The following is a 27,402-nucleotide window of genomic DNA, read 5'->3' on the forward strand; positions in this document are numbered from 1 at the left end:
GGAATGTCCTGGGGGATCTTGGCGCGCTCTGGGGTGTATTCATTATGCCGATTCTGTTGCAAAAAGTTTTGCAACAAACCGTTTACTCCAAACAGAAACCGTTTTCAAACGAAAACAAGAGTTTCCGGTATGTCCCTCTCCGTTTCATTCCGTTTGTTCTGTTAGCTTCCGTTTATTTCTTAAACGGTAAACGTTTTCCTTTGCAAGACGTAATGAATACACCCCTGCTGTGCATCTGCTTTAAACACAGAGTTTCCAGGTTTTTAGGGATCATACATGTATGCTTCCAGGGTTTGATAAATGTTCCTAAAGCCCCATGGGAGTTGGAGTGTACTGTACTTGTTATCTGTAGTGCAGACTTGGCACCTGTTAGATTATATGTTGTAGTTACATAGGTGTGGATGCCCCTGCTGCTCCCTCTGATTAAATCTGAGGGTACAATCTGTCTGAGCCCATGCCACCCTCTTACTGCCCTAGACTAGACTCCAGTAGTCTGTGCAACATTACTTTGCACTCGGCTGTTGAGATGGTGCAATTTGATTGGTCCCCCGGTAAAATTCAGGATGATATTTTTTATTTTAATTTTTTTACATCTGAGATAGCTCCTCCCCCACCTCCAAAAGCAGAGCTCCTCCTCCTACTCCAGGCAGTTGTTTTTGAGGCACTCCCTATTGATATCTGATTGGTGTTGTGACCGGTCAGTGCGACCGGTCAGTCATTTCATTTTTAACATCAGCAGCCCAGCAACTTTTGACTTCTGAATACAATGTGCAAGTGACATTGTCCTAGGTCATACTTTCGGTTCCTGTCCCCTAATCTTTTGCATGGGCTTGACGATTATATCATAAAATTCATGAAAACAAAGTTTTTCTCTATTTTTACTATTTTCTACATTGTAGAATAATAGTGAAGACATCAAAACTATTAAATAACACATATGGAATCAGGTAGTAACCAAAAAAGAGTTTGAAGGTAGGCCTTGAAATACATCCACAGGTACACCTCCAATTGACTCAAAATATGTCAATTAGCCTATCAGAAACTTCTAAAGCCATGACATCATTTTCTGGAATTTTCCATGCTGTTTAAAGGCACAATCAACTTAGTGTATGTAAACTTCTGACCCACTGGAATTGTGATACAGTGAATTATAAGTGAAATAATCTGTCTGTAAACAATTGTTGGGAAAAGTACTTGTGTCATGCACAAAGTAGATGTCCTAACCGACTTGCCAAAACTATAGTTTGTTAACAAGAAATTTGTGGAGTGGTTGAAAAATGAGTTTTAATGACTCCAACCTAAGTGTATGTAAACTTCCGACTTCAACTGGATGTAAATAAATAAATACAATTATATTTGTGTTTGTGGATGAATTTACTTCTGCCGGATGCTTTTTAAGAAGTTTGGCCCTAAAGACTGTTGCGTTACGTTTTTGCCCATTTGAATACCATTCAAAAAAGCCTACAAAAATTCAAAAACTACAGTGCTACTTCCTGGAAAGTGGTGCGTCACTTTCATACCGTATCTATTGAACAAACTGTATAAACCAGACTCTGGGTTGGAGCGTGCAGAGGCTGGCTAATGAGACTCCGCTAACTGGAACTTCAATTCCCTCTATGATGTGCTGACTTACTTTGCAAGTTATATATGAACTCTCATATTTGCCATCTTAATTTTCTGCATGTGTTACGGGTGAGGTTGGCAGAAGTTCTGTGGTATGATTATCATTAAAAGTGATGCCGTCATTGATCACTTACTGACAAGTTTTGTCTGACAAACGTAATGTTCTCCTCACAATTCACTGGGCTCTATCATCAGAGGAATGGCTGTTGGTCTAGCTGAATGCATAATTCATTTGAGGTGCCAGGCCAGCAGACCACATATGCAAAGAAATATTGGGTGCTAAATTGTGCTAAAAGCCTAAGAACTCATCTTTGCGAGTACTCCCCTGCCCTCCTTTTGATTAATGGTAGTCACTGGCTGAGTGTGAGAGGTTTAATTCCTCAAAGTGAGATGGAAGGAGTCAGGGATTAGTTTGTGCTTCTAATGTAATGCCTTAGCGTCCGGGGGAGGACCTCGCTTTGGACTGGTTTAGACTCTAAAGCCAGCCATTTAAATAGTAGTGTTATTACTTGGGAATTTGAGGTTTCTCTTCCTCTAAAGAACTGATGGGAGATTTAATTTGATGTATCAACAGAGGATTCAGTTTGATGGAACTTTGATGGCATCTCATTCAATTACGCATTGCAAGAGACCGAAAGTGAGGTGAATCGATTGGAAAGAGTCTGAACAGGCCTCCTTAAAATGTTCAGCTAAGTTGTATCCATAGGGAATAGATGGATGCTATTCGTCAGCTAAATGCAGTTACATGGAATTGCGCTCATGGAAGTTGACACCATCGGCTAGTCTGTCAATGCAAGTATCACGTAGCCTAATCGTGTGCTGATGTGGTGTCATCTCAGAGACGCCTAGACCTTCTATCTGGTTTTCTTAGTCAATTTGTTTAAAGAAACTGACACATTTCAAATGAGCCTATTTGCTTGTTGTAGCTTATTCTGTGAGGTTATTCACTTTTGTAGTTTGAGTCAGTCGCTTAAAAAAATAAGAAACAAACACTTCCTAAGAGATGACAGTATTATGCCATTATCTATGTCATTTAGATTCGGCCTAGTTTCTTAGTAATGTGTTTGGCTTGGTGGAAAAGGGAAGATACTGTAGAATGACTGGGTCACACGGCAGCTCCATGTTATCTGTCTTAGTACAGGGGGATTTACATTTCATTTGAATAATTCATGCTGCCTGAACATATTCAAATAGGAGACTTGGTTCTGGGTTATCCCTTTCCCTCTCTGTATGCAGTGTCTGTAGATTCCTGCTCTCTGAGGTGAGATGTGTTGCATTGACCCGAGTTGTGACTGGCGTTCTTCAGAACACTAGAAAACCGCACGCTTGTCATAGATGACTTGGTTATTAAAATGACATCTTTGTGCAACCTAGGCCTAAGTTTCCACCTTTTGTAGGCCTATGCTTTAGTAGCCTTGCATACAGAGTTCATAGGAGTTCCAGTAATTTCTGTTGATGGATGTGAGTAGCAACAGGGGAAGCTGCAGCAACACGTATGTAATAAAAAGGCATGGTGATCTCTCTCATGATCTGTCATTTACCTTCTCTCTAGCTGTCCGTCGGTAGCAGGCTAAACATGAGGCCTAGTCATTTTGTTACGTAATAGGTTTAAGCTTATTGACAGGTGTCAACACAGAATCCCTTTAATTATTTCTGTAGATCGTGAAGACATATCTTGAATTAAATATTAAACAAGCTATATCCAGATGTGTGTACTCAAGAGAATTTAGGTTGCAGTAAGTTACCACTTTGACTGTTTTTGCTTTCTCTAGCCCTGATCGTACAGTCCCGGTGACTCTCTTGGTGTGCAGGTCAGCTGCAAAAGAGAAGCCCACAACATCCTCTGGTTTTAGCTCATATCTCTGCTCTCTCTGACACACACCCTGACACACACAGACACACACCCTGACACACACACACACACACCCTGACACACACAGGCCTCCATTCACTCACTTCTGGTAAATGCACCATATTTCAGGAAGTGACTCAAAATAGAAACGTCTCACTGTAGCCCCTACACTGTACTTTAGTGACTTTGGGAAGGAAGTTAAATACAGTGTGCAGCTGCTCTCTTCCATTTGCCAGTTCTACCCATCGAAAGCCCGGGTCGCCAACTCATTCTCACCAGCCATTTTATCTTCAGATAACAGTTTATAGCAGTATATTGCCTACTTTCAATGGAGGGCCACACAGAATGATGATAAGCCTAGCGCACCAGTGGTACTTTGATGGTGTCAGAAGAGCTTGCTTGATGAAGATTTATATTCAACCTAATGGGGGGTGTCATTTTGCAAGGCAAGGAGGGCAGCGATATCAAGTATGCCACGAACAAGGCACCAGATTAATTCAGTTGAACAAATGGAGAAAGTTCCCCTCAACATGCAGTTTGCCATTTACAATTTCCCCAAAATCAATTGGATGACTTTTAGGTGACTTTCCCTCCTCCACTGCATCCAGGTTCTGTGTGCGAAATAAAAAAGAAAATTGCCTGACGTGCTCTCAATTAGGGTATCCAGATTTTCATACCATTTCTGTACCATACCGGGGTATACGTCATTACCGAAACTGCACACAAGGGGTTCTATTTAAAAATATATTTATATACAGTACTAGTCAAAAGTTTGGACACTTACTCATTCAAGGGTTTTTCTTTATTTTTGTACTATTTTCTACATTGTAGAATAATAGTGAAGACATCAAAACTATGAAATAACACATGCAATCATGTAATAACCAAGAAAGTCAAAATATATTTTATATTTGAGATTCTTCAAATAGCCACCCTTTGCCTTGATGACAATTTTAATGGTAGGTTTATTTGAACAATGAGAGACAGAATAACAACAAAAAAATGTTATAAATTGATTTGCATTTTAATGAGGGAAATAAGTATTTGACCCCTCTGTAAAACATTACTTAGTACTTGGTGGCTAAACCCTTGTTGGCAATCAGAGGTCAGACGTTTCTTGTAATTGGCCACCAGGTTTGCACACATCTCAGGAGGGATTTTGTTCCTTGCAGATCTTCTCCAAGTCATTAAGGTTTTGAGGCTGACGTTTGGCAACTCGAACCTTCAGCTCACTCCACAGATTTTCTATGGGATTAAGGTCTGGAGACTGGCTAGGCCACTCCAGGACCTTAATGTGCTTCTTCTTGAGCCACTCCTTTGTTGCCTTGGCCGTGTGTTTTGGGTCATTGTCATGCTGGAATACCCATCCACGACCCATTTTCAATGCCCTGGCTGAGGGAAGGAGGTTCTCACCCAAGATTTGACGGTACATGTCCCCGTCCATCGTCCCATTGATGCGGTGAAGTTGCCCTGTTCCCTTAGCAGAAAAACACCCCCAAAGCATAATGTTTCCACCTCCATGTTTGACGGTGGGGATGATGTTCTTGGAGTCATAGGCAGCATTCCTCCTCCTCCAAACACGGCGAGTTGAGTTGATGCCAAAGAGCTCGATTTTGGTCTCATCTGACCACAACACTTTCACCCAGTTCTCCTCTGAATCATTCAGATGTTCATTGGCAAACTTCAGATGGCCCTGTATATGTGCTTTCTTGAGCAGGGGGACCTTGCGGGCGCTGCAGGATTTCAGTCCTTCACGGCATAGTGTGTTACCAATTGTTTTCTTGGTGACTATGGTCCCAGCTGCCTTGGGATCATTGACAAGATCCTCCCGTGTAGTTCTGGGCTGATCCCTCACCGTTCTCATGATCATTGCAACTCCACGAGATTTACATTTACGTAATTTAGCAGACGCTCTTATCCAGAGCGACTTACAAATTGGTGCATTCACCTTATAGCCAGTTGGATAACCACTTTACAATGTTTGTTTAAAAAAAAGGGGGGGGGTAGAATGATTACTTTATCCTATCCCAGGTATTCCTTAAAGAGGTGGGGTTTCAAATGTCTCCGGAAGGTGGTGAGTGACTCCGCTGTCCTGGCGTCGTGAGGGAGCTTGTTCCACCATTGGGGTGCCAGAGCAGCGAACAGTTTTGACTGGGCTGAGCGGGAGCTATGCTTCCGCAGAGGTAGGGGAGCCAGCAGGCCAGAGGTGGATGAACGCAATGCCCTCGTTTGGGTGTAGGGACTGATCAGAGCCTGAAGGTACGGAGATGAGATCTTGCATGGAGCCCCAGGCCGAGGGAGATTGACAGTTATTTTGTGTTTCTTCCATTGTGTGTATATATATATATATATGTATATATATATGTATGTGTATGTGTGTGTGTGTGTATATACAGTGAGGGAAAAAAGTATTTGATCCCCTGCTGATTTTGTGCGTTTGCCCACTGACAAAGACATGATCAGTCTATAATTTTAATGGTAGGTTTATTTGAACAGTGAGAGATCACCAAGCCCAGAGTATGTATGAATATATATGTATGTATGTATATTTATATATGTGTGTGTGTGTGTGTATAAATAATTTCTTGGATCAGGAGGCGATTGAATGTCTCTGTTGTAACCAAGAAGCTTGATCTTGACTTCTTGCCGCTTAGCAAACCAGATGCATAGCTGAAGCCCTGAGCTGGATATAAATAATTTGACACATCTTAGTTATCTTATAGTTATAAGCAGTGGCGTAGCACGCACCCAACCGCAAATGGTTTTTAATAATATTTGTTTGAAATGGTATTGAAAATCATACCGTCAGTATTTCAAAATACCCCGCTATACAGTATAAACGTGTATCACCCAAGCCTACTAATAATTTTGAATAGTCACTTAGCTCTCTCAACATTGAACAGCATAGTCTTTACCAATATGTGGATCTAGGGAATGTTTTGTCCTTCCCCATGGGCTAGGCCTATTAGCCTGTTAGCCTGTTAGCCTGCCTATTCATATGATTCAATAGTTTAGTTGCTTCCAATGTGCCACCATGACCACTAGCCCCCAGGGAATACTTGTGGAAGTGGTGTCCTGAAAAGGCAAGGACTGCTACAGATTATTCTGCTTGGAAAACCCCTGGACCTGGCCATGAGCTGAGCTGGTGACCTGTCAGGGCTGGACAGAACCTGAGAGAATTTCTACCTTAACATCACGTTACATGATAATGATCCTGGCCCCCTGCTGTCGCTGCTCCTCTGGTTAGAGGATCACCCAGACATACGGAGGGAGAGGACAGAGAGGGTAGGAGGTGGAAGGCTAGGGTTGGAGAGGCTGCTTAAAATAGCTGATGGGAAGGTGGCCAGCGCCGTTGGACTTCTATAGATGGTGAAGCACGCTGGCAGCCGGAGCAAAATATGGGTCGGTGAAATGCTAGAGAGATCACGCTCGCTGGTTCAAGGTCAACCAGCTCCAACGTCAGCTGTTTTGCTGTGTGTTTGTGGTGTGTGTGTGCCTGTGTCCACATACAGTGGGTGGAAATATACGCGTTGCAGTGTCTATTTGAATGTGAGTCTGTGGTTTCTTCACCCCCTCAGACTCCCACGTTTGGGGCCTTTGCCTGGGCCCTCAGACATGATTCACTCTACTTTTTGTTTTGTTTTCCCCTCTAAAACCTGTAGCCATTTTGGTCTGGAACTTTTAATTAGTTTAACATTTCTCCTCTCTGGGCTTGGTGATTGGAGAACCACCGGCTCCCTTCAGCCCTTTTCTCCAGACTGAGGCCTGTTTGTTTCTCTGACTGAACCTCCTAATTGGAGTCTTCAGATTGAAGGCCAAATGCCAGCGAGGCACGAGAAGGTTCCCTTAATTACGCCCCAGCTCTCTCTCTCTCTCTCTCTCTCTCTCTCTCTCTCTCTCTCTCTCTCTCTCTCTCTCTCTCTCTCTCTCGCTCTCTCGCTCTCTCTCTCTCTCTCTCTCTCTCTCTCTCTCTCTCGCTCTCTCGCTCTCTCGCTCTCTCGCTCTCTCGCTCTCTCGCTCTCTCGCTCTCTCGCTCTCTCGCTCTCTCGCTCTGTCAGAAGTCCTGTTTCTGTCGTCTTTACAAGACTCTGCGTTGAAAAAATGCTCAACACATAAACCCCCACCTCTAATTGTATTAATTCTGCAGTTAATTTGCTCTCCTGGTGCGTTGCCCTTAAATGTTTTCCCCGCTATGCAACTTTTATTCCCTCAATTTCATACTCTCCCGTTTTTATTGTCAGTAGCAATTTGAAACAGAAATGTATTTAAATAGGATTTGCACTTTGAAACAAATGTCTGTGAACTTAAACCTCCCATAGCTAAGGACGGTCCCCTGTGTTATGTCTTGGTAGTGTGTCTGCGTGGGTTCAACATGGACGGCATGCTGAGTGCTGCATCATAGACCAGTAGCTTATCAGTAGCCAGCAAACACCACTAATTACCCACTGGTGTCTAACCTTACTGTGCTGTGGATCAGTCTACTGGAGACTGCTTTTGTTGCGCATGTGTGTGTTGGCAGGGCAAAGTGTGTGTGTGTTGGTGTGTACGTGATCTCTGTTTGTTGTATGGGTGCGCAAAAAAGCCTAGTGTTTGTTTGTGTATACAGTATATGATCCCTTGTGTGTTTCTCGGGTGTGTGCGTGTTGTTTTAGTGCGTTTTTCTGTGTCGCTGGGCGTCGGTCGGTAGCACAAGGCCTATCAGGCGTATCTCCTTCCTCAGGTAACACTAGGCCTCTGTGTTTAGGTTTGCAGAGCAAGCTCATCAATCATTCATCAAGGACAGCTCCTAGCCAGAGAGCTGGCGTTAGCAACAGAGCAAACACAGCCAATCACATTATGTCCTACAAGGGAGAACAAGGCAAATTTATCCTGTAACCTAATTTGTCTCACTAAAAACGTGGCACTTACTTCACTGCAGCGGAGGTGAGACTGTCCCAGCCAAGGATGCCCCCTCTATCGCTGGGTGTCCCCTCTCTCTCCCCTGCTTTGTGACGTGCTAGTGACGCTACGGGGTTGATTGTGGCCTTGGATACTTTGTCTACTGCTCTTTATTGAATGCCTGGCCGTCTTGCGTGCCTGTTTTGAGTTGTGAAATAATGACAGAGGAAATGAAACGCCCAGACAGCGTTTCTATACACCAACATCTCTTCTCTCTCTCCTGCCACTGGAGTCTCACTGTGGTCCTCTCAGAAATGATTGCTAACGGGGTGAAAGACCAAGGAGCTGCAGCAAGGCCTCACCTTGAAAACGCCAAGCTGCCTTGGTGTTGACTGGAGGCCATGTTGTTTTGAAGGCCACGTCGTTGTCTATGTTGGGTTCTGTCAAGGCTGGACAACATGTTGCTGAGGCCATTTTGTTCAGTTCAGGCATCGTGTTGTCAGTTTTGGTTGAATATAGATGACTGGAGACAAGATCTGACATTCTGATAAAGGCCATGAGAGACAAAATGTAATTCTACTTGTTAGAAAAGTTATGTAAAAGTTGTAGCCTAAGTTGCAGGTTCACTAACTCTAGGAAAAGAGATCCTAAAAGAGAGGCCTGAGTGAAATAGAGCTAGATAGTAACTTATTTGTGGGTTTGTTTTGGTTGCTATGGCTCTTTCAAGAGCATCAATAATGCAGTAGTCCAGGGATCCCTGGCTATCAGTCACTGAGACCCTGAACTCCAGATCAGTCTTTCTGTTTCTCAGCACTGCTCCTTGGGATGTTACTGACTGGCTCATGATTAGTTAGCCAGCTGCCTGGGACTGGTTTAGCCTAATCAGCTGAGTTGGGATTCTATGCTGCCTTTGAACTGAAAGGAAGAAGACTGCTCTAGCAGACCGTGGCCCAACTAGCAGCTAGTAACCACTTCATCCATGGTCCCCAGCCTCACATAACCACTAAACATTAGCTTAGCTAGCACCTTTGTCACAACTCTCCAGTCTACACAGCAGTAATCTACAGACAGGCCGAGCCCTGCCCATGTAAAAATGCTAGCCATTTCCTCCTCTGGCTTCCCCCAGCTGTCTGCAAATAGGCCAATGTGGTGAGTTACATAACGTCGCTGTCTGATGAAAACCTTATTTCCAGAACAGACACTTTTCAGGAAATTGAAAAATGACCATATTTTTCGAACGAACATACAGTTATGAAACTAAATAAGCTATTTTGAATACATTTTCTTGATCCTATAGTCCTGAAGTGTTCAGAGTACATTGAGGAGAGTTGCTGCTTTCAATACATGTAAAAAACTAAATGGGGGCAATAATTGAGTAAAAAGGTTTTCATCAGACAGCGATTATAAGCAATAGAAGTGATGTCAGTGTGCCACGTGTCTAGTTCTCTATGGGCCTCTCCAGAAAAAGGAGTTTGAAACAAGCTACAGTACATCACAGTACTTCTGGGTTGAAATCTGCACAGAACGTACTCCGAGGCAGATGCTTTTGTATGTCGGAGGGTGGCCTGTGCTACACTCAGCTGCTCAACATATTACACACACACACACACACACACGCTGAGGCTCAAAACAATTTCAATGTTTCCCTCACTCGTAAATTCATGGGGCCAGCTCACGCGAGCCAGTGAAAGTTGGCTCACAGAGAGGGCAAGAGAAGAGTGCGGTGTTAAGTCAGGTTTTCCACGTATTTCTTGCATTTCTCCCCCTCCACATAGCTCCGCTAATTACAAGACCCCCAACACCCAGGTCCCTTTTGCACTGATAGATAGGGAAGGCTGCTCTGCAAAAATACTTGAAAGGAAATGTTTGAAAGGTCAATTTAATGCTACTTTCACCATTATTGTAGAACATATTTCAGTTTTACACTGTTTGCTGTCATGGTTGAAGCATCCAGACACAATTGTGCTGTTTCGCTCTCTTCTCTCTGCTGTGGAGATGGAAGAGAGCCCTGCTGACAGTTATAGCCTGAGGGTTTTCCAGTAAGTGGGTGGACCAGTGGAGCTCCTGTAAAACTCAATGTGCAATTAACTAACCTCCCATCTCTCCAAAAGACAGAGGGATATTTCACTCTGATGCCTCCGTAGGCATGTGTTTCTATTTTGTAGTGTGTGTTTGGGTTTGATTTGATTGAATTGTTTTTGCGGGCCTGTGTTTTGGCTTGGGCAGCGTAGCGAGGTAGACTGGAAAAGAGTTGTGTATGATAGAGCGAGGGTAATGATGGGGTGAGGATGTGGTGAGGGATGGAAGGAAGTGGAGAAGGATGGTCTGCTATGGCCTTCAGAATCTGGACTCTCCCCCTCTGAGGTCCTTCGCTACCTCTGCTGTTCCCATTGGAGAATGTGGTCCACAAATAAATTCTCCATTAAAAAAAAACTATGGCTACTTTTAATGTGCATCATATGAAAAGGTCCATATTTGTTCACAAAAACACTTCTTGCCGCTTTTGAAGGACACAATCTTATTTTTCTAGTTGATGGATGTGTGAAGCGGACTGTAACACTGATACGAGACGAGAAGCGTGCAAAGAGAGAAAGATGGATCAAGGAGACAGCTTTGGGGTCAGCGACGTGTTTGCTTTCTGAAGTGAAACGGAATTAGTTTTCTCTCTGGAATGTTGAACATCTCCTCCTGTCACTTATCCCTGCCTGTTTGAGTTAGCGTTTTCAGACCGTCCCAGCATCTCACTCACATAGCGGTGGAGAAAGAAAATAGCTTTAGATGTGTACAGGGGCCTGAACTAAAAGGAGGAGGGGGGAAAATGATAATGATATGGATTTGTCCCGCATGCCTTCCTACCACTGTACAGTAGGATGTGGGATTCAAGCAGTGATTTGTATCTGACTGCCTGCCTTGTTTCGACTTGTTAGAAAGGCTTTCATACGCCCTATAAGCTCAGAAACCCAGAACCAAAATCTTACTTAATTACTTTAGACGCCCGATTAGGTTCTGGAGGATGTATGAGAAACAATGCTAACAATACTAGCGAAGTCTCCACCCCCCCCTAAAGTAAAACTCTCAGCCAAAGCATTTGCAAAATGTCCCCTCACCTTCCGAAATTGGAATAGATGCGAAAAGCATGATTTGTCCAAATGATCAGTGACAAAAACATTGGCGCACCGGATCAAAGTTCCTCGTTAGTCGTGTCATCCCACAGTCTGTTGACAGTGGCTACGATACCATTTAATGTTACGTGTGTCTGTCCTGGAGAGATGAAAGGCCCAAAGACTACGCTGACGTTTACTGTTGTGGGTGTTGAAACATAGGCCCTGTCTCATAACTAGCCTATTATATTAGCTGGGCTCAGAGCCAGAAATATTAGGCCTGTGTTTGGTGTGCTTTATCATTTTTCAATCACTGGCCTCACCTCCATCTTCTATAGAGGCAGGGTGGTTAAGGTATTATAGACACACCTGCATGCTGGCCAATATACATGCTTTGATTCAGTTGAGTGATCCTCCTGACCTCACTTTTCTAGTTCAGATACTTTCCATGACGTTTGTCAACAAAGGCAAGGACACGAGGGACAGCCACTCTGGGATAGGAGTGCTGAATAGGAGAAGGCGTCATTGAAGAGCTCTTTCATTCAAACGTACACACACACACTAAGGAAAAGGGAGAGAGCTCATTCATGAAGGCGTAGTGTGGTTTTCTAACCTTGGTTTGATGTGCTGCTACTCTATTTGACATGTTTTCCTCCCTAACTCCATTCAGCTGAGCAGAAAGTAGGCCTATGGCCTGGCTATTTTCACATGACCCCTGATGATAACATTAGTGCTGTAATGTCCTCCTCTGTGTATCGCTAGCTGTGTGCATGGGCTACGTCAGCCCTGATTGGAGCCAGCTCTGTGTTCCAGTTAATAATTCAGAATGCAACGAGGGTGTGTGGAATTACAGTTCCTGGAAGGGACATGCATTTGGCAAGGTTCCATTCTTTCTCTCATTGAGACGGTCAATAGCCAATGTGTCAGTCAGAACTCAAATAAAATCACTCGAATAGCAGCAGCACAGTATTTGTAGCCTGGGTCTATGTCTAGAATGATACATAGGGTTTATTTTGAGTAGCTACTAGCCTACCTGAGCAAATGCATGGAAACCTTCACCCCTCACCTCAAATGTAGCCTAGTCTACCTTGTTTTGTTGTTGCTTGTGTGGGGGTTGACCGTCACTCTACACCCATCTCTTTCTCTCTCTCAGGGTAGAGGCAGCCTGGATCGCAGAACTATTTCTGGAGTGTGAGATCAGGGCCATGAATAAAAAGTTCCCATATAGATCATTCCTCTCAGTAGCCAGCTGCCCCTAGCATAGACCAGTGTTTCCCCTAGGATTGTTTTCAACAGTGGTGGCAAGGGTAGCGGCTACTAGCGTTACCGCAATGACATGCTAGCTGTTCCCATAGAATTCCAGTCATTGAGCCAACGACTATCCATTTTAAAAGCGCTTCTCTGCAGAAATATATATACATACATACATACATACAGTGCATTCAGTAAAAGTATTCAGACACCTTGACCTTTTCCACATTTTGTTACGTTACAGCCTTATTCTAAAATGGATTGTTTTTTCTTCTCATCAATCTACACACAATACCCCATAATGACAAAGCAAAAACAGATTTTTAGACATTTTTGAAAATTTATTAACAATAAATATCGGAAATATCACATTTACATAAGTATTCAGACCCTTTACTCAGTACTTTGTTGAAGCACCTTTGGCAGCGATTACAGCCTCAAGTCTTCTTGGGTATGACGCTACAAGCTCGGCACACCTGTATTTGGGGAGTTTCTCCCATTCTTCGCTGCAGATCCTCTCAAGCTCTGTCAGGTTGGATGGGGAGCGTCGCTGCACAGCTATTTACAGGTCTCTCCAGAGATGTTCGATCGGGTTCAAGTCTGGGCTCTGGCTGGGCCACTCAAGGACATTCAGAGACATGTCCCGAAGCCACTCCTGCTTTGTCTTGGCTGTGTGCTTAGGGTAGTTGTCCTGTTGGAAGGTGAACCTTCGCCCCAATCTGAGGTCCTGAGTACTCTGGAGTAGGTTTTCATCAAGGATCTCTCTGTACTTTGCTCCGTTCATCTTTCCCTCAATGTTGACTAGTCTCCCAGTCCCTGCCGCTGAAAGACATCCTCACAGCATGATGCTGCCACCACCATGCTTCACCGTAGGGATGGTATTGGCCAGGTGATGAGCAGTGCCTGGTTTCCTCCAAAAGTGACACTTGGCATTCAGGGCAAAGAGTTAAATCTTGGTTTCATCAGACCAATGAATCTTGTTTCTCATGGTCTGAAAGTCCTTTAGGTGCCTTTTGTCAAACTCCAAGCCATCTGGCCACTCTACCATAAAGGCCTGATTGGTGGAGTGCTGCAGAGATGGGTGTCCTTCTGGAAGGTTCTCCCATCTCCAGAGGAACTCTGGAGCTCTGTCAGAGTGACCACCGCCCTGACCAAGGCCCTTCTCGCCCGATTGCTCAGTTTGGCCGGGCGGCCAGCTCTAGGAAGAGTCTTGGTGGTTCCAAACTTCTTCCATTTAAGAATGATGGAGGCCATTGTGTTCTTGGGGACCTTCAATTCTGCAGACATTTTTTGGTACCCTTCCCCAGATCTGTGCCTTGACACAATCCTGTCTCGGAGCTCTACGGACAATTCCTTCGACCTCATGGCTTTGTTTTTGCTCTGACATGCACTGTCAACTGTGGGACCTTTATAGAGACAGGTGTGTGCCTTTCCAAATCATGTCCAACCAATTGAATTTACCACAGGTGGACTCAAATCAAGTTGTAGAAACATCTCAAGTATGATCAATGGAAACAGGATGCACTTGAGCTCAATTTCGAGTCTCATAGCCAAGTGTTTTTTATTTTTAATACATTTATAAAGTCTTCGCTTTGTCATTATGGAGTATTGTGTGTAGATTGATTCCTTTTATCTAATATTAGGTTTTGGTTGAAGGTCTGAACATTCAGTATCAAAAATATGCTAAAATAGAGAAAATCAGAAAGGCGGCAAATACTTTTTCACGGCACTGTATAAAAAGTGACATATTTTTTTGCACCTGTGGCAAGAATGAATATTGGGGAAACACTGCATAGCCTACACCCTACACCTTTGTTCTGCAGTAGCTTAGAAACAGCACTGCTGCTTGCCTGTGTCCTCTCTTATTGCAGAGGGCATTTGACAATTTGTTAGTTCTTCTAAGAGAGAAATAACATTCCATATATTTATTATGTCATTGTGGAATATTGTTTTCATTCGCGTCTACAGTTTACCGTATTCGCTCGTCTCAGCAGGGGGAAGAGGGGTTGCGACTGACGCCAGATTTATGATATGTAATAGCGCATAACTTAAGTGTTTGTTGTTTCCCTGGGGATCTTTAAAGTCGTCCAATGCTGACTCACACTAATATAATTCAGAATTGATCCAGTAAAATTAATGTCAGTAACTGGAACCAGGTCTTGAATACCAAGTGGACCTGTCACTTTATATGACTTGGACTTCCCGTTAAGATAAGAGATCAGTGCAGTTCTTAGATCCCCTTTGCTTTACATTCTCAGAACTATTTAGAAAATCAGGTGGGCACTCCTGAGCTCCCTCTTATTTAGTTAGGTGTAAATCATTCTAAATTACAGGCTTTTTCACTCTTCCTTTGCTATTCCAGCGTTTTTAGCACTCGTATGCGGCTCTCTGCTTGAAATGTTTGTTTGTGGCATGTGTGTCCACCCTCTAGCAGCTCTGGAGTCAGAGCCTGGCCTTCCGTGGGATATCAGCTTAGCAGATGTTGGCGGTGAGGACCCCGTTCCTTTCCTGGGGTCGTGGGACTCCTTCCCAAGCCCTCAAGGTCACCAAGAGGAGCTAATATCTTCCCGCGTTCTGTGGGATCTGGCCCTTTACCATGTTGGTGTTTTTACAGTCCCCACAGCGCTAGGCTTACTTACGCCTCTGCTTAGTGAGTGTCTCTCAGTGGGGAGGAGGGAGATGGAAAGAGAGGGATGGAAGGGAAAGATGGAGTGACAAAGGAAGAGAAAGAAGAAAAGAGTGGGAGAGTCTGAGGAAGGGAAGGGAGGAAGGGAAGGAACTAGGGAGGAAGGGAAGGAACTAGGGAGGAAGGGAAGGAACTATGGAGGAAGGGAAGGAACTATGGAGGAAGGGAAGGAACTATGGAGGAAGGGAAGGTGCGATGGAGGAAGGGAAGGATCTAGGGAGGAAGGGAAGGAACTAGGGAGGAAGGGAAGGAACTAGGGAGGAAGGGAAGGCGCAATGGAGGAAGGGAAGGCGCAATGGAGGAAGGGAAGGATCTAGGGAGGAAGGGAAGGAACTAGGGAGGAAGGAAAGGAAGGAACTAGGGAGGAAGGGAAGGCTTTAGGGAGGAAGGGAAGCAACTAGGGAGGAAGGGAAGCCACTAGGGAGGAAGGGAAGCCACTAGGGAGGAAGGGAAGCCACTAGGGAGGAAGGGAAGGAACTAGGGAGGAAGGGAAGCAACTAGGGAGGAAGGGAAGCAACTAGGGAGGAAGGGAAGGTGTGAGGTAGCAGAACAGGCCTCTGAACTCAGTGACCAGGAAAACGGGCTTATTTCATTGGCACAGTGCACGAGAGAAAAGGCAAAGCAAGAAATGCAGTACTAGCTTAAGGCTATTTCATGAAAACAAATAGGATTTATTTGGTGTTATTACTCAGTGAAAAAGCTAAGACAGACTGGCCATTCCTTGTGTGCTGCAATCATGCACATTTGGCTCCCTGTTTACATTAGGAAACAAACCAAATAAATCACCTCAAAGACAGAAGACTCCACTGCATGTTAATCTAAAGATGCTTCCTGTTTGCACAGGAAGAATGTTATTTCTGACATATTTTGGAAACTTGATTACCAGTTTTGACTGTTTACAACATTTCGACCATAATAAATAGTCTTTGTCAGGTTACTCTCATGGTACCAGCCCCCACCAATGCCCTTGCACAGCAGTGTGCCAATGCTGGGCTTAGCACTGTGCTTATGCTCGCTGGCATTGGAGTTTGGTGATAGGCTTGGGCAGTATCCAGATTTTCATATCGTCATACCGTCCTTCTCTCATCCTGGGATTTAGGGTATTACCGGCATAGCACACAAGGGGTGCTAAAAACACAAGAAAAGCCTGCTGGGCCTATATTACCAGAATGCTAACAAAATTAGCACAAATTAATAGCGAAATCACGTAGATGCTGTTAGCTAAATGCTAACGAGCGAAAATGAACATAAACTAATTGCAAAGATGGACAAATCCAGCTCATGAAGTTATACAAGCGTAGCTAGTAGCTACCGAATGTCATTTTCGGTGAGTGTGGACATTTTATAAGCGAAGGTGAATGAGAGAAATTGTGCAAATGAACAAAGTTGTGATGTGTGCTTTTCTGAAGGAAGAGCAGCATGTGTACACAGAGCAGAGGGGAGAAACAAAATGTCAGCTTTACAGAACTCATCCAGAGCTCTTTGACTTCTAGCAGAAAGCCATTCTAAGAAATGATGGAAAACATTTAGTAGTGAATTGCATAGAAGTGTAACTTCATCACCTCATGTGCGCCGCACACCAGAGACTCGCCGATAGATATAGAACGCTATGGACTCAATAGCTCGCTTTCTCCCGTTGTGCTATTTACAAACAAACATGGGACTGGCTCAACTATTCTGGGGAACTACGGTAAGCTTCATAATGTAAAATAATGTGACAGGTGAAATGGAAAATGTGATCTGCTTTATCTCCTAACATATTGAACAAGTTGACTGCAGGTATTCACTTAAAAAGTAGCTACAAATATTCAAATTTGTTGAAAAACTTCAAATAAATTGTTTTGATGGTTTTAAAAAACCATCCCGTGGCTTTTTCCAAATACCCCGGTATATACGTTATACCGCCCAAGCCTATTTGGTGAGGTTATTCTTAGTCAGCTGCACTCCGGGCGGTACCTATACGATAAGATTAACTTAAATAATCTACTTTTCCTTGTCTCCTAATAGAAGGTATAGAGCAGCCTACCTGGTGGAGTAAATAAGCAATCTCTCCTTGAAGTGTATGGAAAGGCCTCACTGAAGTATTCTGCCTTACCATTGTCCTGCTAGACTATAGGCTATTTCAGTAATATTAGCTCTCCTTTCAATAGCCTCTGGTCTCCACAAAAATACAAATTAAAGACTTTAAATCTATGTGAGTGGAATCTATTTTAGAAGCATGCACCTCAAGTGCAGAACATGGCTGTTTGCTGCCGTTTCCCACTTTCCCCTCTTTATCTGAGAATATGTATAGCACTCATTCACCAAGGCATATCATCGATGTTCTGCTATCGAAATTACCTTTTTCCATTTCAGACTGAGTTTTCTTATCCCCTCTCTCCTGTCTTCAGTGAGTGTAATCCATTTGCCAAGAAAATGCTATATGGTATTTAGCTAGCAGCAAGGCAGACGGTTGAAACCTTAGATGCAACGTGGGATGTTTGAAAGGCGGGATGTTTGAAAGGCTCTTTGAAGATGTCCCCCCCCTTGCAAACTGTAAAGGGATTTCTCTTCTATAGCACACAGTGTTCTGCTGGAAACCTCTGAACTCGCTGATATTTCTCACCTGGCTGACACCATCCATTCTTAGCCTGTTGGGAACACAATCGGGTTGAGCAACGATACACCTGATGCTAATGCTTAAATTCTCAGTATTTGCTATTATGAAATGGCATGCTGAGATGTTTTCTCTGGCGAGGCCTGTCAAGAGTAAATGAAGTATGGGAAGCAGATGTGAGGTACGTTGTTGGCCGCTAAAGTTGTAAAGTCCTCCCATGTCTTTTTGTGTTATGGTTTTTGGACTGCCTATTGGGGCCTTCAACCACGGTCCGATCCAAGAATTTCCCTAGCACCTGGTTATTTGGCTAGAAAGTTGTGGATAACCTTTATGTAATAACCCTCATGTTTGACTTCAAGCGATCCGCTCCCCTCCCGATCTAGGGTAAATCCAAAATGGCTTGATGTACCTCCCAGTATTTTCCAAAGGAAAGATCTCCATCCCAAAAATGTGGTACTCTGGAATAATATTGGGAAAGTACTTTTTTCAGTCTGTCAGTTCATTTCTAGTCAATTTTCAGTACTCCTCCTGCGCTCAACATAACTCCAGACTCCGGAGGTCGCCCATCAACTCGCACTGACTTCTATATGCTAATGTTAGAGAAAAAGCTTAAACTCCCCTCTCAGATCTCAGCCTTGGCTGTATAGGCCCACTGCTGCGTTTCACTGTCATCATTAAGCCCAGTATGAAGTCTCTGCCAGTCTGTTCTGCTGCAGGTGTTGACAGTCTCTGCACGCTCTTCTTCTGAAATGCGCCACATGTTCCGCCCTACCCATTCTTCTGTAATTGGCTGGGTTCTTGGACATAATTAACACCAGGAAGTGATGGAGCTGTGTCTGGGTGAGGTAGAGAGAGAGAGTGTGATAGAGGCGATTAGGTCGGGTTTTGATGTGTCTTAGGTGCCAATCGGACGGTTAACGCCATTAGGGATCCATTAGTCTGGTCTGAGATGGGAGTCGGAGAGGGTGGTGGTGGTACTGAAGGCTGCTGGGAGCTGCAATATAAGCATAGGGTTGGGTTGGTGTGGTGTGTGTCTGTCAGAGAGGGGGCAGCCATACGTTAGTTAAATGAGGTGCAGACAGACTCCGCCTCATGTCTGCCTCACCACCCTGACTCCAATCACTCTCAACAGCCAAACCTGCTAATGTGCTGGGATTGGCTGTATTCAGAAGCCAATCCCAGTGGTGTGTGTCTGCCTTCATGCATACAACAATTATAGACAACATGGTGCCTTTTGCTGTCCTATCTTTCAGTTTCAGCTGAATGTCTAATGTCTACTATGGAGGCCCTGAGTCATGCTGGAGGATTTGTCCCATTCTGGGGGGGATTTTCTGTCTGATCTCTGATGCGAGTGACCTCATCTGCTTCTTTAGCAGTGCCAGTTCTTGAGCAGTATGCTCTTCAGTGACTCAATACCACCTTTCTGTGGTGGCTTACAAGTGACTCCCAGTTAGCCATTTCCCACCTGACAGCCAAACACACAGTACCCCTGTACACCTCACCCGTGCTGGTGAGCAGCACTCCAGGGCCATGTGATGTGTGTTTTAGTGTTGTCACGGTACCAGTATCACGATACTACGATACCAGATTTTCCATGGCAAAAAGGAAAACCCAAAGCAGACTAAACTCATGATCCTTTAAAAACCTACTTTATGTTCAATATAGTGGGCTATAGCTTGGAAAATAAACATTTGATTCTAAGTGACAACGCAAGGCCGTTTTGTCTCCAACATTAGGACTGTTTTCCTCAGGAAATTGAGTTTGCTTCATGTTTTCTTTTCTTGCCACGATACCTCTGTGAGTATCGCGATACTGGCATCGTGACAACCCTAGTGTGTGAGTGTCTCCTCGGGGGGGCCTGTGTGTCTCCCATGGGCCCTGTACATGTGAGTGTGTGTGATCACGGGGCCTCTGTTCGGCTTGCGTTCCCCGGCCCCTGGGCTTCGCACGTCACATCCCCAGGATAGAAAATAGATTTGGTTTCACGGGAGACCGGCTGCTAGGGTTGCGTCAATCAGGAAAGTGCCTTGTCGTCATGGCAACGACCACTCATCCACCTGAGGCTGGATCTGAGTCTCTCTCTCTCTCCTGTTTTGAAACTGTTCATCTGCCCTGTCCCTTTAGCCTTCCTTCTCACTTGTTGCTCACTAGCTGTCCACCATTCTCCCTTTTGCATGTGATGACATGGGGATTAGCCTCCTACTTTAATGTAAGATGTGTTAGTCATTCACTTATTCTTGAGTGTTCTCTTGTTTTCTCTTAGAAACACGTTACCTTTGGTCCTGCCGTTTTAACTTCCGCTTCTGTTAGCTTCTCCCCTCTCAACCTCCAAAACGGCTTTTAGTGCTGCTGTCATTATTGAGCCTGGCTAGCAGTGTAACAGTAATTCCACCCCTGGGTGTATGATTAGTGAAACAGCCCTGTGGTAATCTAAAAGATGTGTCCAGTCATACAGGTGGGAGAAAACACTGGCCTGTTTGACTGTTCCAGTACCTCCCTCCCCCTACACCACCAAGGTGTTAACGGCTACACAGGCAGAATGTATTTTAACTCTTGGATCAGAATAGTTCCTCTGCCAAGGCCAGAGTGATGGACTGGGTTACGTTACACTACAGACCCACTGTGTGAGATCAGTGTTTCCCCTACATCGATTTCCCACCTAGGCAGGGTGCAAAGTCCCCCAAAGCTACACTCAAGGCTGTAAACAAACACCGCAACATTCATTTGAAACCAATTTGGTTTTATGTTCGGTGGAAGAGAGAGGGGAACCGCCTATGTAATTGTAGGAGAAGTGCTGCTTAGAAGCCTGATGATTTGTCCCATTTCTGGACGAGTAGCCTATGTTGCACTGTCACGACTACTGACAGACAGTATGAATCAATCACAGATCTCTAAGTTGGAGGCCAAAGGAGGGGCAGGACAGGTGGAAGGCAAACATAAAGCCAGTTGAACTGTACTGTCTGTATTCAGTCTTCCACTGGCCCCTCTGTCTGTCTGTCTGTCTGTCTGTCTGTCTGTCTGTATTCAGTCTTCCACTGGCCCCTCTGTCTGTCTGTCTGTCTGTCTGTCTGTCTGTCTGTCTGTCTGTCTGTCTGTCTGTCTGTCTGTATTCAGTTGTCCACTGGCCCCTCTGTCTGTCTGTCTGTCTGTATTCAGTCTTCCACTGGCCCCTCTGTCTGTCTGTCTGTATTCAGTCTTCCACTGGCCCCTCTGTCTGTCTGTCTGTATTCAGTCTTCCACTGGCCCCTCTGTCTGTCTGTCTGTCTGTCTGTCTGTCTGTCTGTCTGTCTGTCTGTCTGTCTGTCTGTCTGTCTGTCTGTCTGTCTGTCTGTCTGTCTGTGTGTCTGTCTGTCTGTATTCAGTCTTCCACTGGCCCCTCTGTCTGTCTGTCTGTATTCAGTCTTCCACTGGCCCCTCTGTCTGTCTGTCTGTATTCAGTCTTCCACTGGCCCCTCTGTCTGTCTGTCTGTCTGTCTGTCTGTCTGTCTGTCTGTATTCAGTCTTCCACTGGCCCCTCTGTCTGTCTGTCTGTCTGTCTGTCTGTCTGTCTGTCTGTCTGTCTGTCTGTCTGTCTGTCTGTATTCAGTCTTCCACTGGCCCCTCTGTCTGTCTGTCTGTCTGTCTGTCTGTCTGTCTGTATTCAGTCGTCCACTGGCCCCTCTGTCTGTCTGTATTCAGTCTTCCACTGGCCGCTCTGTCTGTCTGTATTCAGTCTTCCACTGGCCCCTCTGTCTGTCTGTCTGTCTGTCTGTCTGTCTGTCTGTATTCAGTCTTCCACTGGCCCCTCTGTCTGTCTGTCTGTATTCAGTCTTCCACTGGCCCCTCTGTCTGTCTGTCTGTATTCAGTCTTCCACTGGCCCCTCTGTCTGTCTGTCTGTATTCAGTCTTCCACTGGCCCCTCTGTCTGTCTGTCTGTATTCAGTCTTCCACTGGCCCCTCTGTCTGTCTGTATTCAGTCTTCCACTGGCCTGTCTGTCTGTCTGTCTGTCTGTCAGTGTTTGTCTTTATGTTGTCTCATCCCCTCAGCCTCCTAGGGAGAGCCTGGGTCTTACTAACAGGCAGAGGTCTGTGGGCCTGAAATGCTTGGTCCTTTTTCTGCGTCTCTATGGCTGTTGCCCGCACCAGCTGTCACCTGCAGTCGTTCTGACAATGTGATTAAAACGGACTAAAACTTATTTTAGCAGGTCCTAGTTAAGCCATACCCAACCACCCGCCACTGTCACTTACAGCTCGTTGACATACGGCTTTAAAGATTTTACAGACTAGCCACGCTACCTGTTCTGCTAGATGCGGTTAGATAAGCTCAATAGAAAAAACCCAGGATTGCCCTAGTCTGTTTGGCCAGCCGTGGAGAACTGTAAGCCAAGTGAGCGATGCTAGGCTTGCCCTTCAATCCCTCACATATCATTTATATAGATTATCTTAATCCTATCATGGAACTGGAACAGTAATGTGTGTGATAGCTGTACTGTTACCGTAATGTTTGTAATAGCTGTACTGTTACCGTAATGTGTGTGATAGCTGTACTGTAACAGTAAAAAATTGTCAAAGACCTCAGCCACCCAAGTCATAGACTGTTCTCTCTTCTACCACACGGCAAGTGGTACCGGAGTGCCAAATCTGGGACCAAAAGGCACCTGAACAGCTTCTACCCCCAACAGCTGAACAGTTAATCAAATGGCTACCCAGACTATTTGCGTTGACCTCCATTCTTAGTTTTTTTGCACATACATTGTTGCCCTGGCTCTATGTACACTCACTGGACTCTACCCACACACTCACACATACTACACTGACACACCAACACACACATACATACATACATACACACACCAAACACACATGCACATGTATATGGACGCCACAGACACACTTTCACACCCTTCACATACGCTGCTGCTACTCTGTTTATTATCTATCCTGATTGCCTAGTCACTTTTACCCATACCCCATACTGTATTACCTCAACTACCTCGTACCCCTGCACATTGACTCGGGACCACTACTCCTTGTATATAGGCTCGTTATTGTTATTTTATTGTTACTATTTCCTTTTTAGATTTTTTAAAACGTTTTATCTCTGCATTGTTGGGAAAGTGCTCGTAAGTAAGCATTTCACGGTGAAGTCTACACCTGTTGTATTTAATAACAATAATAATAATATGCCGTTTAGCAGACGCTTTTATCCAAAGCGACTTAGTCATGTGTGCATACATTTTTACGTATGGGTGGTCCCGGGGATCGAACCCACTACCCTGGCGTTACAAGCGCCTTGCTCTACCATTTGGTGCATGTGACAAATACATTTTGATTTGATAATGTGTATGAAAGCTGTACAATTCCAATAATGCACGCTCCAGTCTGTGAGCTAAGGTTTCAGTTGAATTCCTTCCCCCTTACCAACAGACTCATGACAGCATAGGGGGTTTTTAAACATAAGGAGCACCATTTGTCACCTGTAGATATTCATGCTTCGTGAAAATAGCCAAATACACTTGTTAAGACATCGTCCTTGGGTTTATCAAGCTGCCATTTTCTATGGGCCTGCTTATAGACACTCGTGGCATCTGACATTCTCAACACCGCACAAGCTTGGTCAGGCATTCGTTTAGGGTCAGCTCAAGTGCCCAGAGAAATTACATTTACATTACATTTACGTCATTTAGCAGACGCTCTTATCCAGAGCGACTTACAAATTGGTGCATTCACCTTATGATAGCCAGTGGGACAACCACTTTACAATTTTTTTTTAAAATATATTTTTTATATATATTTGTATTATTATTATATATTTTTTTATTTTATATATTTTGTGGTGGGGGGGGGGGTAGAAGGATTACTTTATACTATTCCAGGTATTCCTTAAAGAGGTAGGGTTTCAAGTGTCTCCAGAAGGTGGTGAGTGACTCCGCTGTCCTGGCGTCGTGGGGGAGCTTGTTCCACCATTGGGGTGCCAGAGCAGCGAACAGTTTGGACTGGGCTGAGCGGGAACTGTGCTTCCGCAGAGGTAGGGGGACCAGCAGGCCAGAGGTGGAAGAACGCAATGTCCTCGTTTAGGTGTAGGGACTGATCAGAGCCTGAAGGTAAGGAGGTGCCGTTCCCCTCACAGCTCCATAGGCAAGCACCATGGTCTTAGAAATGCCCCCATCAGAATCACAGGAATCCTATAGGAGGAACATAGGGGTTGTCTGTATATTGCAGCATGTATTTATCTGCAACTAATAATAGTTATTCTCTTTGAGTTATAATAACTCAATAAAACATAATGAAAACGTCTTGTTATGGTGCCTCATTTCTTGAGTTGGGTTTGGCTATTTGGTTTCTGCAGTGGTATGTAGGCTATTGCTAAATTACTGTAAACTTGTGAAGATTTATATTGTTATTTTGTGTTCTTACACCATGGCATGTCATCTCAGTTGGTTGAAATGTCATTAGAATCTGTTTACAACCAGAACTGGTAAAAACAATGTAATTTTAAATGGTTTTTCCCACAGGGATGTCTTGTTTTGGAGCAATTAGGCTGCGTTTACACAGGCAGCCCAATTCTGATCTTTTGGCCATTTATTGATGAAAGAGCTGATCTGATTGGTCAAAAGACCAATTAGTGGAAAAAGATCAGAATTGGGCTGCCTGTGTAAACACAGCCTCAGGCCAGGCTATGAGGTAACTGGTCCTAGCAGTGTGGTCATGTCCCAGTAAGGTTTCTAGTCCTAGTATGTTCTAAGGAGCTGTCAGTCTGTTTTACCCAGATCAGCAATGACGGGGCTGCGTCATGGCTAGCCTGACGACGTGTGAGACGGCGCGTTAGGCCTACTGTTTAACGGGATCATCACCATGGAGTTACCCAGGGTTACCGTGAGCCAGCACTTAGTGACGCTGTAGATGTACAGTACTTCTTGGTTGTCCTTATCCAGCTCACACCCTGACCCCTGACCTGATAACCTGTTGGCTGAGGCTGGTGGTTCTCAAAGATCTCCCTGTGAGAGATCAACCATAGCTTAGCCTCAACAAATCCTAGCTACATTGACTAGAAGCAGGGAAAAGGCTAAACTGGCTTTAGCTCAGTGTCTAGTGGAAACTTCCTCGTACTGTGGCTGGTGCTGGTGACACCAAGCTGTTCCCTGATCAGTATGGGTACATGGGTCACTTGGCAAGGTGACACACACAAGACTGCTGTACTTTAGCTTTGACCTCTTGTGTTTCTGCCATCTCCGCTTTATCATGATATGACTGACTAGAAACTTAATTGTGCTGCTAGAAGGCATGCTTGGACCCAATCCCTTTCTCACATAGTCAGTTGTAACTGTGTTATGCTGAGTCAGTGTATGAGTGTAAGTCTATATGTGTAGCTAACCGCTTTGCCGTTGTGTTTGTCTCTCCTTCCAGGGCTCCAGAGATCATCCTGGGCCTGCCCTTCTGTGAAGCCATCGACATGTGGTCCCTGGGCTGTGTGATCGCTGAGCTCTTCCTGGGCTGGCCCCTCTACCCAGGGGCCCTGGAGTACGACCAGGTAAATAAGCCTGTTATAATGAACTGTAGTGTATTGTTACATTACTGTCCACCCTCCCCTCCTCTGAGCCTCACTGTTATAATGAACTGTAGTGTATTGTTACATTACTGTCCACCCTCCCCTCCTCTGAGGCTCACTGGTCCAGATACATAAGAGCTCTAGAACTCCTCCCCTCCTCTGAGGCTCACTGGTCCAGATACATAAGAGCTCTAGATCTCCTCCCCTCCTCTGAGGCTCACTGGTCCAGATACATAAGAGCTCTAGAACACCCCTATTCTGAGGCTCACTGGTCCAGATACATAAGAGCTCTAGATCTCCTCCCCTCCTCTGAGGCTCACTGGTTCAGATACATAAGAGCTCTAGAACACCCCTATTCTGAGGCTCACTGGTCCAGATACATAAGAGCTCTAGAACTCCCCTATTCTGAGGCTCACTGGTCCAGATACATAAGAGCTCTAGAACTCCCCTATGAGGCTCACTGGTCCAGATACATAAGAGCTCTAGAACTCCCCTCTGAGGCTCACTGGTCCAGATACATAAGAGCTCTAGAACTCCCCACTGACGCTCACTGGTCCAGATACATAAGAGCTCTAGAACTCCTCCCTTGTCTTCCTTCTTTTCCTCCTCCTATTCCCTCCACATCTTCTCATTCTTCTCATTCGCTCCTCCTCGAAGTTCCTTTATATCTCCTCCTCCTTGAAGTTCCTTTATATCTCCTCCTTGAAGTTCCTTTATATATTCTCCTTGAAGTTCCTTTATATCTCCTCCTTGAAGTTCCTTTATCTCCTCCTCCTTGAAGTTCCTTTATATCTCCTCCTTGAAGTTCCTTTATCTCCTCCTCTACCCTTTTTCTTCCCTCTTTACCACCTCTTCCTCCTCCCCCTCTCTCTCCCTCTCTCCCTCGCGCTACCTCTCTCTCACCTTCCCTCTCTCTCTCTCTCTCTCTCTCTCTCTCTCTCTCTCTCTCTCTCTCTCTCTCTCTCTCTCTCTCTCTCTCTCTCTCTCTCTCTCGCTCTCTCTCATGCTCTCTCTCTCTGCCTCCCTTTAGTCTACTGTCCTCCTCCTCCATCTCCTCCCCTCCATTTTCCTCTCCTCCACTTTCCTCTGGCATCTGTTCTCCTCTCTAGCTGAGTGAAGTCTGTCTGGCCCTCCTGCTCTACTGTGTGATATCTATACTGTAACAGACCCACCTGTTCTCCTCTCTAGCTGAGTGAAGTCTGTCTGGCCCCTCCTGCTCTTCTGTGTGATATCTGTACTGTAACAGACCTGTCTGTTATCCTCTGAGGTAATGGTGTGTGTTCATGTTATGAGGGGATTGCTTATGTTAGGGCATTGACTCAGACCGCCCACTCCTCCATAGTCCTGTTATTAATGTTTTACTCCTGCTGGGTTCTCAGGATGATTGGCCTGAATCCTGCAGTGACCTGTGGAGAAGGGAGGGGGAGGCACTGGAAACGAGGGATGGAAGAGAGAGGGGAAGGGAGGGGGAGGCACTGGAAACGAGGGATGGAAGAAAGAGGGGAAGGGAGGGGGAGGCACTGGAAACGAGGGATGGAAGGGGGAGGGGGAGGCACTGGAAACGAGGGATGGAAGAAAGAGGGGAAGGGAGGGGGAGGCACTGGAAACGAGGGATGGAAGAGAGAGGGGAAGGGAGGGGGAGGCACTGCAAACGAGGGATGGAAGAGAGAGGGGAAGGGAGGGGGAGGCACTGGAAACGAGGGATGGAAGAGAGAGGGGAAGGGAGGGGGAGGCACTGGAAACGAGGGATGGAAGAGAGAGGGGAAGGGAGGGGGAGGCACTGGAAACGAGGGATGGAAGAAAGAGGGGAAGGGAGGGGGAGGCACTGGAAACGAGGGATGGAAGAGAGAGGGGAAGGGAGGGGGAGGCACTGGAAACGAGGGATGG

At 45.2% G+C, this 27,402-nt stretch overlaps 1 protein-coding gene across 3 annotated transcripts in view; it reads left to right on the forward strand.

The window, feature by feature from the left end:
• LOC311120757 (homeodomain-interacting protein kinase 3-like) overlaps positions 1-27,402 on the forward strand; it is a 77,010-nt gene that overhangs the window by 26,237 nt on the left and 23,371 nt on the right. For all 3 annotated transcript variants that reach the window (XM_084195332.1, XM_084195331.1, XM_084195330.1), the window contains one exon: positions 25,374-25,497. In XM_084195332.1, coding sequence (XP_084051458.1) covers positions 25,374-25,497 — 124 coding nt within the window. The remainder of the gene's footprint in view (positions 1-25,373; positions 25,498-27,402) is intronic.

The sequence above is a fragment of the Coregonus lavaretus genome (assembly GCF_964263955.1).
Source record: "Coregonus lavaretus genome assembly, contig: HAP1_SCAFFOLD_431, whole genome shotgun sequence".
In the NCBI taxonomy this organism is placed as follows: Eukaryota; Metazoa; Chordata; class Actinopteri; order Salmoniformes; family Salmonidae; genus Coregonus; species Coregonus lavaretus.